General features: G+C 35.1%; 1 protein-coding gene across 14 annotated transcripts in view; it reads right to left on the reverse strand.

Moving 5' to 3' along the window:
* Positions 1-1,862: 1,862 nt before the first annotated feature.
* Positions 1,863-17,392, reverse strand: part of LOC108978281 (protein windpipe) — a 154,768-nt gene continuing 139,238 nt past the window's right edge. For 11 of the 14 annotated variants that reach the window (XM_018948464.1, XM_018948457.1, XM_018948456.1 and 8 more), the window contains one exon: positions 1,863-4,599. In XM_018948464.1, coding sequence (XP_018804009.1) covers positions 2,308-4,473 — 2,166 coding nt within the window. In that variant the 5' untranslated portion in view covers positions 4,474-4,599 and the 3' untranslated portion in view covers positions 1,863-2,307. Of the gene's footprint in view, positions 4,600-4,750; positions 4,825-11,876; positions 11,898-13,181; positions 13,256-17,392 lie in introns of those variants that run through there. The other 3 variants (XM_018948469.1, XM_018948468.1, XR_001994095.1) reach the window with 3 other exon arrangements.

Raw genomic sequence — 17,392 nt, forward strand, 5'->3', positions numbered from 1 at the left:
AAAAGTAATTAATTAAAATTAAGATTAATTAATTAAGAGTAATTAATACTTAAAATTATGAATTACTCTTAATTAATTAATACTTCATTTTGATTAATAACTTTTTTTTGATAGGATAATCACTTCATAAGTAATTACTTTTCTCAACGTTTTTTCTTAATTAATTAATTTATAATTACTCTTAATTAATTATTTTCTTCTACGTTGACTCAAAGCGCTTGATATGTGCGTTAGCTAAAACATGTCGCTTAAAACTAATTTTATTTTATAAAATTACAATGTTTTTTTTTTGTTTTTCATATTTCATCACGCACAGCTCGTCGTCATTGTATTTAGAATGTACACGTCGTTACAAAAACAATTTCGAAAAATATATAATATTTTCGCAGCTACAAATGTACGTACACAACTGTGTATTAAATATATATTTTTGTTCTAAATATATATGTATATACATTTTTTTTAATTTCTATATATAGTTTCATGTATACGTATATTTATCTGGACTTTAATATATGCATAATTCGCAATTTAGTAAATTTTTTTTTTATAAATTTTTTACTTTTAAATACAAAACTTCATTTTAGTTTTCTGCTTGCTTTCGCGCAACAATTATAATTATCTGTAAGTATCAAATATTTCTTTAAAAACTTTTTTTTTTTACAAAACTGCGTTTGGCAATTACAAACAAATAGTTTCTTAATTTTTTTTTTTTTATTTAAATAATTTATGTATGTCTGTATATATAATTAACCTATCACATTATAATGTTGCTTTTTCTAACTGTAATTTCGTTAGTTTTGTCTTCAACAGTTGGCTGATCTTTTTCCATTTTTATTTTTTACGTGCAGCTTGGCGGAAGAAGGTTAGGTTTGGCGGGGTTTTCAAATACAAAGTGTTTCTTTCTAACTAACGGTTATAGGGCGCTTGGACACACTGATATTTTTCGCAGTTTTTCATAAGTTTATGTAGGCAATTTTGTTATCAAAGCTAAATGCGGCACATTTCTGATTTTTGATACTGATCATGCTTGTATGCATACTCTGAAGAATGCGAAGCTGGATCGACGCCCGTGACGTTCTAAATGCGTTCGTAGCTTAGTATATGTATGTAGAAAGACATAGTAAAACAATATTATTTTTATAAAAATAATTTATAGATAGAAACATTCTTTTCATAAGCAAATTTGCTTGAATTTTAAATATCTGGAGATTGCGCAACGGATTTGACTTATAGATATAACCAATACACATATAACCAATTTATAACCAAAAGCCAAATTATGTGCCAATATGAGTGATTACATTATTTTGCATTTTAAGTGCCGCTTTATTTATATATTATATTTTCGCTCAGAAATCCTTTTAAAAGTTTGTTTTGCAGAGCAATTTTAGTCAGTTATTTCATACTTATAAGCAATGTCTTCACCTTATTCAATAATATTGTGTTGTTGCTGTTGTTTGACTGGTATATATACAGTTAGTACTTAATTTGCAAACAACTTTTTTAAGGCACAATTCTTTGGCACAATTGTTCTCTGTTTCCCCGCAAGAGTATTAAATTTTTACAGTGGCGTAAAGTGAAAAAAATTAAACCAAATAAATTAAAATTCACGAAAAATAAAACAAAAAATTAAAAGGAAAAACTAAAAAAAAAAATATAATAAAAATAAATAAAATAAAAATGAAACAAAACAAAATTAATATAAGACAAATTAAAAGAAAAGAATAAAAAAAAATTAAATTAAATTAAATAAAAAAGTACAAAAAATGAAATTAAAAAAAAATTACAAAAATAAAACCCAAAATATTTAAATAAAATATTAGAGCAAAAAAATTAAAAATACAAAAGAAAAATTTTAAGTGCAATATTGGTTTGTGTAATATATTGAAAACTATTGGTATATATGTACATATACTAAGCTATTACAAGAACGCCATCAAAGTTCAAATACCGAACGCGTACCGAAAAATGTCGAAACTTTTGCTGCAACCAGCTACTTAAACTCAAACTCTAAGCGCTCACAACACCAGTAAGCCGTTACGCCAACACTTTTCAAACTAGACAACTGAAAACCACCAAACCATTTCTTCCTACCGGAATTGCATACCAATTAATTTCGAAGTCTTTTGTTATACAATTTGCGCTGCAAGATGTTAGTTTTTTGTTTTTGTTGTTGGTATTTGTTTAAACTTTTAATTTAGTAGCGTTTAGTTCGTTTAGCACCGTTTTGACGCGAGCGGCAGCGTCTCGTGTACGGCACGTCGCACACTTTTCAACGCAACGCATCGCGCCACACCACACCGCTTAGTGGCCATTTACCAGCGTCGCTGTTGGCGCATGCACGCCGGGCACAGTCAGAGTGTTGTTGTTATCAATGCCGTTCGTTGCCGCTACAGGCGTCGTTATGATATCGCCCGCGTTCGATTTGCTGCGCGTAACTAACATTGGAGTTTTGGGGCGGGGTGTTTCGGTAAGCTTGATTTTGACGCGTCCCGTTTCTGGTGAATACACCGGCGAGTAACGGCCTAATTTCGGCGACGAAGGCAGATAACTATCATCATTGTTGTTGTTATTGTGCTCGACACCCTCTTGTGGGTATTGTGCATATTTGGAGGCACGTGGCGACTTCGGTGTGGGGTAGCGCGGCGTGATCGGATGGTATTCATGCGGTGCGGACGCTTCGGTCACAGGTGCGGCCTGCTCTTTGCTCACTTCATCGTTTGGCGCTGTGCCATTGCTGCCGTTCAGCAGTGGTTGTTGTTGAGCGGGACCGTCTTTCACATCGTTCGCGTCGTAGGGTTTCTTTTGTCCGGTGCCATTGATCGGTTTCGCGAGATCAGATTTGGTTTGATCGCCAATGAGTGGCGAGTGTTCGTTGCCGTTACGCAACGGCTTGCCCAAATTCTTTTTGTCCATGTCGAGTAATTCGGTTTGGCGTGGATTTTCCGCATCGTGTGCGGCATTATGACTGTTCTTGCAACGCTTGATACCTACATAGAGTATCAAGCCGACAACAATGAAGCCAAGCACGCCCAACAGTAAATATGTCGCGTTGCTGTCGTCCTTCTGTTCGCCACCCGCATTTGCGGTTAGTATGGCGCTGGGTTCACCATTTGTTGCACCTTCGGTACTTACATCGGGCACATCTTCTGCCTCAACGTTGTGCTGTACAACCGGTACAATGGCTTCCTCTGTAACCGGCTCTGAAATTTTCTCATCATTCTCGTCGGTATCGAATATGCCCATACCGGCGCCGAAAATATCAGCTGACACCTTGTGTTCACCCTCCTCTTCCTCCTCAGGTTTGGGTTCCTCCACCGGTTTATTGTCGAATTTGTCATCGGTGTCATCTTCATTGGGTGTTTCAAAATCATCTGGAATCATACGATCACGTTCAATACTGGGACTGATGAAAAGCATGCCACCACCGCTGCCGGAACCATCATCCTCATCTTCCTCCTGTTCGATGGGTAGCGGTGGCGCATCGGTTGTAACATGTTCTTGCGAACTCTCCACCGCTGGCAAAACGGTAGTTATGGCTAAGTTCACAGGCACATTGACATCACTCAAATCACCCGAACCCTCGACAGTATCGAGTTGTGCCACACTATTTTTTGCAGTGCTTGATTTTTCGATTGGCATGAATGCTTTACCCAACTCATCCTCATCGTCTTGATCACCGGAACCCTCAACTGGCTGATCGCCCATCATCAGCTCATTATCCTCCTCATCGTTGAGGCGTCCATTCTTCTCGTGCTCACAAATGTCCGACTGTTTGACCTGCAACCACGACTTACCTTTAACTTCAACGGGGTATGTACAGGAAACGGCATGTTCCATGAAGACGTGACGCCCTTGCAGCCAGTTGCGCACCTCTAATGTTTCGCAGGAGCAATTAATTTGATTGTGACTCAATTCGAGTGTCATTAAATTGGACAGACGTGTCAAATCCAACGGCAAATACGTGATATCATTATGCTGTAGATTCAAAACTTGCACATGTGCTGGCAGTTTGGTCAATTTGCTCGATGTTATGCGATTGTGTTTGAGGTTCAGCTTCTTAATGCGACGTCCCAAATGTCCGAATTCGTGGAGGTCATTGTGCGATAGATCTAACGATGTGACGCTGGGTAGCTTCTCCAACGGATGCGACAAGCGCTTCAAATTCAAGTAGGACAAGTCCAGCGAGTGTATGGGCAGTGAGGATTCCTTGGCTTCGTATAAACGCAGACCCTCCAAACTGGTGCATTTCGCGTGCAGCAGTGGGGTGTGTGTGTTTTGCGCCAGGACGCATTGACAATCAGCTGGACAGTTGTAGTTGCTGCTGTCAGCTGTTGTAGCATTTACCGTAAGGATTGCTTCTTTGCTCGGCGCGGGGGAGCTCTCAACGAGTAGGCAGCAGAGTAGCAGCAAAGCGGCGTAGACTATAGGCAGCTTTAAAGCTCGTGAGTGTGTACGTAACAACTGCATTGTGGTGTGTTTCTAGTGACTAGGTGCGGCAGCTACTGATGCCAAAGCGCCCAAATCAAGTTGCGGGGCGTAGATAACAGAAAGTGGAGAGGAGTTGATGTGCGAATCAGCTGATTATGTGGCGAACTGTGAAGTGAAAGAAAGAATGATTACATAATTATTAAAAAGTGTTACTTTCAGTTAAAAAATATAAACTATTTCAATAAAAAAAACACAAATTTATGAATTATTAATATTTGTTTCTTCAAAATCAAGTTACAAGCAGTTGTTTTCTTACTAGCGCTATATTTTCTAAATTACTCCAAAACACATTGCCAACTACGTTGTTATTACATCTATAACCCAACCTAAACTGAGTCTACCTAAATTCCTAGTATGTTTTCACACTCGCCAATTCTTTCCACACCTGCTCCTTACCACTTTGATAACTTATCAATAGATTACAAAATAAAATTCTCTCACACGTATCTCACAGTCGCTCTCTTCTGACGTCAGCATTTGCATTTAACTTAGTAGCTGTATATGGTTATCTATCTTAGGTGTATTTACTATGATTAAAATTCAAAAATACATTTAAAGGTGCTTCCAAGTACAACAATAAACATAAAGTATTTAATATATGTCTTCATTAATAAACTTCTTTCCACTAAACAAAATTATCTTTATAATTGATGTGCTTAACGCCTTCTTATCATATTCGCATACAGTAATCTTGGTCGCGTCTCAAGCTAGTTTTTAATTAACTTTTATTTGCCTTCTTATTTACCTAAAATGTTACTCTTCTAGAGAACTCGTATCTCTACCACAGACCGTAACCAAAATAAAGATTCATATACTTTGTATGTTTTATGTTGAAGTTGATTACGTCACACACATATTTTTATACAAAAAAAAAATTACGAGTATTGTTCTCAAGGGGTCTGATTTTTTTGCAATTAAAGCTTTATGAGAGCTTTATTGAAGATCGATAGGATATATGATAAAGCAAACCTACTTAAGAAAAGTACTTTATAAGTACAATAAAATCTCTTTTCAGATGAAGCTTATTTCTGGCTTAATGGTTTCGTCAACAAACAAAATTGTCGCTATTGAGATTTCCAACAAGACGGTACGTCGCCTCATGTTTCACGTCTAAACATGGACACATTGCGTGCAAAGCTGGCGACCGAAGAAATGGCCCAGTCAAATAGCCGCCTACATCATGCGAATAAACGTCTTTAGAGTATTTTATCTGGGCGTATGTTAAATCAAAGGTTTACGCTAATTAAGCACTAACGCTCGAGGAGCTCGTAGACAACATTCGTCGCACTATAGCTGTAATGCTGCACCGGGTCATCAAATATTGATGTAATCGGTTCGGCTAACTACGGTTATTCCTCAGCAGGTAATGTTAAAACTCCATCTAATTCTGATAAAAATTCTAAAAAAAATAATTAGCCCTTCACAGGCCTATCGAGCTTATTATGTGAAAGATTAAAGCCGTCAACAAACTGATTGGACCTTATCAGTGTTGCCTTAAACCTGACAAATTAACAACCGACCAGATATTCACCATGCGACAAATCTTGGAAAACATCCGTGAAAGGAGAATTGGCACACACCACCTCTTCGTCGATTTCAAAGCTGCTTTCGACAGCTGAAAAATAATTCGAGCTGCATAACTAAACAGAGAAGGTACCATTATCAATAAGAGTGTACAGCTGCTGACGTACGCCGATGATATTTATATCATTGGTCTCAACATTCGCGCCGTTAGTTTTGCTTTCTCCAGATTGGATAAGGCAGCAAAGGAAATGGGTGTAGTGGTGAACGGGGGCAAGACGAATCTCTTGTCAATATACAAACAGTCATCGCACTCACGTCACTGTTAAAATCATAGAGCATAAACAACAACGACAGCCTCGAAATCCAACGTAAAATTTTTCTTGCCAACAGGTGCTACTTTGGACTAAATGGAGAGTATTCGACGCAGTACCCGTCGGTGGAAGTAGACGACGGGGAAGACCTCCCCTCCGTTGGAAATAGAAGGCTCTGTCTACGCTTGGAATTTCCAATTGGCGTGACATAGCAAAAAGAAACACACTATAACCGCACACTATAAAGCAGTGCTTACGCCAATAAGAAAAAGAAGAAGAAGGTAACTCAGTGCATTTAGCTAGACTAATATAATCGTGAGAAAACGCAATCCTGTATATTATAGGAGGTAATTTCTGTTTAGATCATTCAAAGGTATATTTTTCGTTTCCAACTCGTGGAAAAATTAATTTAATTTAAAACTGCTACAAATGGGGAAATGACAATTATTTTTCTAATAAATATAGAGCAGGATTAGAGTTAGAAATCAACACTCCTGACGGAGGCGATGGCGTAAAATTTGAATGAAAAGTCCAATCCAAACAAAATACAACTATAAAAGTTGACATTTTCCACTAATTGAGTAATAAAAATTACATATCTACATAAATTACATATATATATATATATAATTACATATATATATCTAACTTTAATACCACGATAAAAATTCGATTATAAACGATAAGGATCTGCAGCAAATTTCTACAAGTTTATTCAGCTTAACTGATCATCAATTTTAATTTCATGGCAACTAAATTAGAAAATACCAAATATGCGCCGCAACAATCAGGATTGTGTACATATAGGTATGTAATGGTATATATTTGTATCACAGCCGAAAGCTTCGAGTTTACCATATCAGCAATCGTTGCATTGAGATAGCTATCTCGGCGCATTATTTATGTTTGTACACCAGTGGTTGTGTGGCATGCAACGCACTCACTTTGCGGTGGCGCTGACCAGTTTGTTGTTTGTTGTGGTGGACATGAAAATCACGCAGAAGAAGCAAAGGCGTCCAACACACGTACTTACATGGTCAATTACGCGCAACAAGTTGGCTAAAATGCAATTTTCCTAATGCAAATGTGTTCAAATTGCTTAGATAAATGGGTGCGCCTCTGTAATTTCACAGATAGGCGCAAGTGGAGATAGTGGAGCACAGATACACATACAAACACAGAGATGAAAATTCGATAAATATTGTGCATCGGTTAGCTAATTAGAAATGTTGCGAAAATATATAATGCAGCGACTTTGTAACCGTCATTATAACAGGAAATTTTGTTCCAAAAAATAATTGGAACATTAGCATGACTTTGAAATTTTTGCAGCTGCGTGCTGTAGACATAGAGAAAGAGTTAACAGCTGATTTGAGCAAAATATTATAAGGGAGTGGTTATTTTTGTATGTAATATATTGGTTTGTCAAAGTCTTTTCTTTTTTTATATTTATAATAAACTTTTATTAACCAAATATGTACCATTTTGGTTGACCACTTTTTGCCATTTTTCCGCTAGAGACATTATTACATCAGTGTAAAACTTTTCTGGTTTCTCGGCGAAAAACTGCGACAAGTAATTTTGACAGGCTTCTCTTGAAGCTAACTTTACTCCATTACGGAAATTCTACATTGACCGAAACAAATGGTAGTCCGATGGTGTAAGATCAGGGCTATATGGTGTATGCAACAAAACTTCTCAGCCAAGCTCTCCCAATTTTTGGCGAGTCATCAAAGATGTGTGTAGTCTAGCGTTGTCCTGATGGAAGACGAAGCCTTTTCTGTTGATCAGTTCTGGTCGGCTTTTTTCGATTGCTTGCTTCAATCTCATTAGTTGTTGACAGTAAAATGCAGAATCGTTCGACCAGGCTGCAACAGCTCATAGTGCCAATCCCACCAAACACTCAGCATAACCTTTCGAGGCGTCAATCCTGGCTTTGCGACCATTTGTTGAGCTTCGCATAAGCTATAGTGATTCAGATCAATTTCGCAAATCTCTCAGTTTGTACAAGCTTTCTGCTGTTCTTAATATACCCTGTCTCATCATTCGGTGAGAGGTGACTTTTGAAAAATGTTAACAAAGCGCTCGTGCGTAGTCTTTTAAAATATCTCATCATGCCAATAATAACCAATCAACTACCGCATTCCTTTAAATAACTCCTTTAATTTTCTTCATGGTCACGCGTAAAAATGACACTTTTTAAAAATAATAAATTTTTTTGTATTAAAGTTTTAAATTTTTAAAAATTTATTGCATTGTGTAGCAACAACATCGCTTTCAATCGCGAATGTCGCCTGCCACTTGCCCACGCGACGCGGGCTCTCACTTACACCCACATACGCACTGACCAGATGCAAGAGTGCAGGAGAAATGCGCCAGCAGGTTTGCAAAACGATTGCAGTGCTTTATTTTACTGTCAACAACATATTTGAAATGTGGGAAATTAATGAAGTATTTGCGCTAACTGCGGGAGGCAAGTCAACATGGCTAAAAAACTAAAAAAATGTCGATGTTAATAAATCACTGAATATATTATATTAATAATTGCATGTATGAATGAGTTTGAACAAAATATGCGAAATGCGAAAAGCCATTCATTTTTTGGGTGAAAGCTCTAATTGGCTGTTTTCCGTTAGCGGCCAGAGGCTGCCGCTTTTACATACAAACAAATATAGATATGTGCATGCAGATAGGCAACGGTTTAAGCGTACCGACCCGGCCTTTTACTTTGTTAATGCTGACTTAGATATTTTTTCGTACACTTGGCCTCCAAATATCCGCGGGCCAATGGCCATGTGACAGTTTTATTATTTGTTATTAATTTATTTGGCCGGCTGTCTGCCAACTGTTTTCAAATTGTGCCGCATTCGATTGTTTGTTGCAATACTAACGTCAAGCTGTTAACTGCGGGAAGTTTAAATGTTGCACACCTGCATATATACAATAGAAAAGCTTACATATGTATGTACTTATATGCAGTGATTATGCAGCGCGCGCTCAAGTGATCATCAACGTTTTCGCCTTTCGACTTTTTAGTCTCAAATAAACCCAATCAGAGTCAACCTAATGGCTCTTGCCACTGATATGGCATGCAGCAACACCTACGCAGTGTTGCAAATCGCCTGTGCATTTATAAATCTCTAAAACCGACGATCATAGTCTCCAACTGTGGTTTGTTGCGTTGGCTGGTCCTTCTTGCCACAGTGAAACGGTCAACACATTTGGTCACAAATAGCTGTCGGCATGTGCTATAATGGGTGCATTAAGCGTAACTAGGCGCCCAGAGAGAAATCCACCAAAAGAAAATGTGACAAACATACATATACTTGAGTATATTAACGCTGCTAGGTTGTGCGGATTGACGATTTTCTATTAAGAATTTTTTTTTTTCTGGAAATTCGCGAGACCCGCTTTAAATATGTATGTCCACACGACAATTGAATTTCTGCTTTTAAAGGCATCAGCACCCACACATGGATACATACAAACATGCATACATACGGACTTATGCAACAATGATCATTTGCTCCAGCGTTATAACTTTTATATATAGCACTATAAATTTTTTTTATGCTGAAATATGATTAAAGAAATGTCAGCGCTTAAGGCGTTTCGTCCCTCGTTGATTTTAATTGGTAAATTTAATAAAAGGAATTAAAAAAGTATGTGCGCAGAAATCGCAATGTCAATGTTGCTGTCACTGTCGCTGTCGACACAATTAAAGCAAGATTTATATTACTCAACTTGTATGTATTAGGGTGCGTCTCTTTTAATTGTTATTATTTATTTATTTTTGTTTTTTATTTTTTGAAAAAGCTTAAGCAATAATTGATGTGAAGAAAAATTGCAGGAAAAAGTAAAATTTCTTCGAATATTGGCAATAAAAACACATATTCAACATTGTCCAAAAAATATATACCCATATCGCTGTAATATTTGCACTACTCTAGTAAAATAACAACTACCCACTGCCAATGCAGCTACACAAAAGTACGCACTTTATAGGAGTATGTATTAGTACAGTTGTCTGTTTGCGTCTTTAGTTAATTAAATTGTCTGCAATTACTGCTTTATTTTATTAGATTGTGAATAATTACGTGGCGGTTATGAGAACGGCGGCAGTGATCAATTTAATTAGGCTTAACTAACCCACTCAACCTACACACAAATCATTAAAGTCCATAGCGTTTATAGATTTTTTTTTTTTTTGCATCTTTTTTTTTTAAATACTTGTTTAGTCATCATTATATGTACCTTCATAAACCACATTTGAAGGTTACGAGTATAATTTGGGAAAGCATGATTCACGACTTATTTTCTATGGATTTTAAGGGTAATGTTTTAGATGTGCTTTTTAAAATTACCAGAAACACATATGTAATTGAGTAATAATGGTATAACTTGACCTTCCGTTCTAAATCCTAAGTAGATGTTACGGAAAAAAGGAATACGAAGAAAATATTTTTAGAGTAAGAGAATAAGAGATGGAATACGCAGTATGAATATAAAAACAACTACTATCATGTTTCGACAAAAAAAAAAAAAAACAAACAAAAAAAAAACATACCAAGCTTTTAAATCAACATATCAAATAGTTTTTGAGTTGCAGCCTTCCAAACTAGCTCAGCTTCAACACTTTATTTTAAGAGCGTTAGAAATTATATATTGTTAGAATTTTAAAAAATTCCATTTTTTAAATTTATTTTTTCTTAATGTACATATATTTAAGAATATTCATAGAATATACATATCTTATTTGTTCCGATGAATACTTTCGAAGTTACACGCAAATTTGAATATTTTTTTGATTAGTCTCAAATTTTAACACGAATAAATATTTTTTAGTAAATATATATATTTTTAGTAATTAAACGCTTAATATTTTTTCTAAACAACTTAAGCCCGAAATTTTGGCCAAAACTCGATTATTTTTTTGAGAAGCCGCTATTTTGTCAAAAAGTTTTATTCTGCTTATTACTTCGATTTCCTTCACTACATTTAACATCACTTTAACGAAATTTATTCTAGCGGTCACCAGAAAGACATTCTGAAGACGTCAACTTCGTATAATGACTCTTCTGTTATGGTAAAAAACTGAACAATTTCCTGCAGCGAATTTAAAAACGGTTTTATAGAAATTAATTTTTGACCTTTGAATGTAATATTTATTACTTACATATATTTCATGAATCTGTGAGCGATAAAATTTCTAAAATTTTAATTAGTACATGTGCGTAAGTAATAAAACAAACTCACAAAACTTAAAATGATAAGCACAGAAACAATTACTATAAAACGTCACAGAAAACACATTGCCACAGCCATACAACATTTCTTAGAATTTAGTTCTAAGTCAATAGACGAAAATATACAAGCCAAAGTAAATTCAAGCTGATAAAACAAAAAACACAATGTTGTTAAAGCCAAAAACAGGAAATGCAATATGAGTTCTCGCCATAAGCCAATTCACGCTGTGCAAGCATTTTATATACAAACGCACATAGACACATACACACATTTTTGCACAAAATTGCAACTCGCACTTACCAACATTGCATAAATGTGCCACAGAAGGCGTTTGAAATTCGCAGAATTTCAGGCATACTGCATTCAACATTTTCAGCCAAAGCATAGCGTCAGGCAGGAAGCTGACAGGCAAATACACGCACTTACAACCGCACAGCCATATTTTCACACACAGGAAACAATTTGCTAAGCTGCCAAAGCAAACAATTTTGCTGCTGTAGCTAAGCATTGAACCTGAACTTGACCCTTCCTTCCTTGAATGTAGATGTGTGTGTGTGTGTGCGTAAGCAACAAGTGGTTGGGTTTGCTGATTGAGTGTAATGGCTGTTGCCGCGGGCATCGCACTATCAGTGACAGAGCAGCGCCAACAAATAATACACAAAATCTACAAAAATGTGGGCAAATATTTTTGAAATAAAATTTTCAGTTCGTATGTGTTGAGGAATGTACATAAATATAGAAATACACTGCCACTGTCAAACACATAGCAGAGATGAACTTGAGATAGAATTCGGCGCAACGCAAAGAACACAGAAGAATATAAAAAATTCTAAATCACATTTTAAATCTGCTTAAACAGTTCAGATTCGTAATCAAAAAGCTATAAAGTGCAATTAGAAAACAAAAATTTTTTGCTTTCTTATGTTTTTTTTTTTTTTTTCATTGGTTACCATAATTCAAGTGTGTTGAGTTATTTGCGAAATGAATGCGCGCAGACAAATATATAAATATTTAATAACAATAAAACGGTGGTCTATAGTGCAAATATGCATACATACATATATGTACATATGTATAAATGCATATTTTGGTTAAAAAGTGAATTTTTGCAGACAATTGAGAAGATAAGTTATACAATTGAAAATATTATACATTATTATTATGAAATATTTTGTTTAAATACATTAGGTTCAGACGATTGTTTATGACAAGATAATCTTGAAAAATTCTTAATTTCATAATAAAAGTATAGGGACATCGCTGAACTTCTAAACTGGCGGAATTAATATTTTGTTCATATATATAAATTTTTTACTGAAATTCAATTTAGTACATCAGTTTCACAACTTAAAAGAAATATTTTTTTATTCTATAACATATTAAGAATTAACCTAAATTCTAAAGTTAAACAGGGTTCTAGTTTGACATTCGTTGTAATATTACTTTTTTAATGACTTTCAGTGATATCTGTGCCAAATTTCACATCAAAATAATCGTAATGATGAATTTAAAGAGGGTCGAGAACGCATGCAAGATGGCAACCAACATCAACTGATGATCAACAAGTCAATACTCGTAAAATAAAGGAATTCGTGCTTGAGAATCGACGATTAGCAGTCAAACATCTTACTTCTGATCGTTGGAGTATCAGAAGGATCAGTGAAAAAGATCAGTTGGACCTAAAAAAAAGTGAAAACACGATTACTTTTAAAATCAAATTTTTTATACCAGGATGTAATGAAACGTATTAATACTGGCGATTAGTTTTGGATTATGCGTGCGAACCGACAACAGACGATCTATCGACCGAAAATAGTGGCTAACGTGAGCCGAAACCGAAGAAACCACGTCAAGGCAGGTTAAAAATCATTGTTGATAATTTTATTCGATTAACAAGGTGTGGTGCACTCCGAATTCTTTCCGACCACCCGAACTGTGAACAAGGAATTATATTTGAGTGTTATGTACCGTTCGCACGAAGTTATTCGTAAAAAAAACCTAAGAATTATAGACCAAGAATGCAATTTTCACTTTTTCGTTTTTTCCTCGTGCAATTCTTAATTTGTTATCTTAGTTAAAACACATAATTTTTTCTTTTCATTTTTGATGATTCTGATGAATTATTAAAAGTTTAGGCCAGTCCAGAATTTATTCTGAAGTATAAAAATGGAAACCAAATTTTTTTCTTGCGGGCTTTACTAAAGATGAATTTGAGTGTATAAAATGAATGTATTTCTGTTTTATAACAAAATTTAATGGTAAATTTAAACATTTTAAGACCTTAAAATTTACTTTATACCAAAAAATTGCGCATTTTTTGAAACTATGAGGACTATGATCACTTTTTCATCACAAGTTGCAATTCTGGTCGTGTTTTAAAATATGGTGAAATCTTAAAGGGGATACAATATTTAAAGTATTGATACACTCTTAAGAAATAAAAACTACAGAAATTTATTGATTAACTAACAAAAGTTTCACCAAGTACTTGTGAGTACATTTTTTCAAACAAATTTTACTGCAAATGTCATTAAGCAAGTTTCACATAACTCATACGTCACGGTGTATCAACAAATTTGTTCCTTTCACATATAAGGCTTGGAAAAGTGAATTTAGTTGTCTAAAGTTTAATTTTTTTATAAGTATTTAGTTACCCGAAAATATGTTTGTATTTTTTGAATATTTATAGTTGAATTATTATTCAAATAAATTTTATTGTTACACTCTTTATAATTAAAATGCAAATTGGCAGCCATTTAGCGTTGCTATCTTCAACTATAAATAGACTGAGCTCTGAATAGATAAAAGTAAATAATTCTATAAAGCAGGTGCTGGGCACAATTGAAAACGCAATCAAGTGATTAGTAACATTTTAACGCCTGGATTGGTGCCTTGATTAAAACGAAGCAAGCGAGGGAGTACGAGGTAAATAAGTACTAGCACGCTTATCTATACTAACACATTATAAAAGATACATATGATTACGGGTACATTTCTAGGCATTGAATACATTGTAAGGAGAATGTGAACATTACCATAATTTTCGCAAGAGAGCTCACGAGTGGCACTTAGCTGTGAATTAAACATTTTTTTGTACAATACAATATTTTTATCTCCTTTATCCATTTGAAATTTATTGAAATCGATAGCAATACTGCGATATAGTACATAATGCATACAATTTATTTAAGTGTGGCAAAAGTGATTCGCTGCTGGAATTGGAAATATTTTGCTTTAAAAAAGAAGATAAGAGAAGTGATTAAGAGATTACAGTCGTCAGTACCCGGCAGGTGAATGCTATCTGGAGTAAGAAATTTAGACTGCAGAAACTGAAACATATAGTGAGATATTTGAGATGAGTAAACGACCTGCGGTATCCTGCTCTACATAACCTGAACGGACCTGAAATTTTCAAACCTAAGGAAACTGTCAGCTTGAATTTTCTAAAGATATATCGCATATAGCTAATATCTACAAGGTGCGCCAGGGTACCCCCTGGTAGCGTCGACAGGTGCGTTAGAATCTGCTATCTTTGTGGATTGTCCAGAGAATTTCATTGATTGGAAGTGAGGTTTTTGCGTTTTAAGTGTCAGTATGTTATCGGTTATCGAATCTTATCTTTTACCGAAACGTTTCAATTGATGAGACAAGTTTATGGCAATGATTGCTTATCCCGTAGCAGAGTGCACGAGTGGTTTCAACGCTTTCAAAGTGGTCGTGAGGACATAAATTAGGATCAATATGTGTGCTAATCAAAATCCGTGATCACTGGAAATTCCATCGAAACTGTTCGTGAATTCATCAAAAAAACAAAAAAAAGGTGTGTGCACGGTTTGTTCCTCACAAATTGACTAACGACCAAAAATTGTTCAGAATCCAACATTCGAAGGACATCATTAAATAAGTTTATTTGACCAAAAATCACATGTTAACCATTAACCACTCCCCGTATTCACGTGATATGGCACCGTGCGACTTCTTCCTTTTCGGCAAACTGCATTTGCCCATGAAAGGAAAGCGTTATGCAGACGGTCAGGTCATTGGAAAGGCATACTGGCGGCCATACCGGCCAACGAGCTAAAACACTCGTTTGACAAGCTTTTGGACAGTGCAAAAAGCTGCATTGAAGCAGAAAAATACTATTTTGAATAAAACAAATTGATTTTGTCAGAAAAACCATTTATTCTGTTTTTTTAAGTCCTGTTTACTTTGGAACTCACCCTGTACATTTGATTTTGTCAAAAAAAACCATTTATTCTGTTTTTTTTTTTTTAAGTCCTGTTTACTTTGGAACTCACCCTGTACATTTCTTAATTGACAAAAATATATTTCTGGGTGCTCGACAACATGTATAACAAATGCAGAGCGAGTCAAACTTTATTTGCATGCTGATGCTTTTTGGTATTTAAATACAGATGTATATATGTAAATATTACTGGAAATATTACGTGTTCCGTATTTACCGAAAAGTGTGATATGCAGTTGTGAAATTATCGTGTAAGTAACAATGTAAGTAGTTTACAGGTGTACACACAACTATACAGTGTATTGATTTTCTGACAGAACAAGTGGAGTCTAACGAAACTTTGTTCATGATCTGTTAATTAGTATTGCTGCAACAGATGTTTGTTTAAGTCCATTGAAGCGGTGTGCGCAATATTTACTAAGTGTCTCATAACTTTTTTTTTTTTTTGGTTTTTGTCTTGAAAAGAGGTATGTGATTTGAAGCTTTCATTTTCTATACAAGTTATTCCTAAAACATCAGTTCATTTGTTTTCCAGTAAAAGTTAGCAATGAAAGCTCAAATTAACCTTCTCGACAAATATGCTTCAAAGGTTTCACATTTCTGCATTTCGCCGGTCGTTTCGTCTATACGTAGTGACTTTGAGCTTAAGAAAACAATAGTCCGAAATTGACAAATTTTTATTCGAATCTGATTTTTTTCTGGAGTTTCAAAAATTTTTTTGTTTTCTTCAACTAACCAACACATGGGTCAACTCATCTATGATATTTTCTATTCAAGCTTTGTTTTAAGGGGTATTCGCTCTGAGTTTCAAAAAAACTGATATATTTGTAGTTGATGCTGCTGTTTCAGGGCTATGAGTGCATTTGTACGAGTTTTTTTTAACTAAAATTTTTAAACGGCTTTGTCTCGAAAAGCTGTTTCCTTCGTTGGTGAAGAAAATTATTTAGATACATACAGTCTAGCAAGGACTGATCGGCTAAAGTTTTCACTCCATTTTCTTTGATATATTTTTCATTTGATGACGGAAAGAATATTTTTTTTTTAAATATATAACCTCTAAATACACTGTATGTATATTCAGCATTCCACTATTTTATGCTATCATTTGCTTGCTAGCTTGCTCTTACTTATGCGGGTATTGCATAAGCTATAGTTGAGCTAATTAACATAGTTTTACTTCACTCTTATTGGTTTCATGTTTCGATGCTGGCTGTGAAATGTGAAGTATTATTATCTGAGTGATTTTTTAAGAGAAGGAAGAGTTCATAGGAAAATTATACATATTACAGAAAGCAAATACATATTGAGCAAATAGGTAGATAACTAATAATTATTATATAATATATACATAACTACTAAAATAAAATAGCTGGTATTTCGAGGTAGACTTTCAACAGCAGATATTGTTTATTTTTTTGGGGGAAAACAGAAATTTAATTACAACTACATATCGTAATGTTGGGTTTTCATTGGGGTGGTTTTTTTACGTGGCGGGTCCCAAACCCAGCGCACAACCCTATGCAGGGAATGTTTCGCCTTCTCACTTTAGCTCACCTTCGAACGGATGTTC

This window comes from Bactrocera latifrons, unplaced genomic scaffold, assembly GCF_001853355.1.
Source record: "Bactrocera latifrons isolate USDA-ARS-PBARC rearing strain unplaced genomic scaffold, ASM185335v1 scaffold_12, whole genome shotgun sequence".
Taxonomy (NCBI): Eukaryota; Metazoa; Arthropoda; class Insecta; order Diptera; family Tephritidae; genus Bactrocera; species Bactrocera latifrons.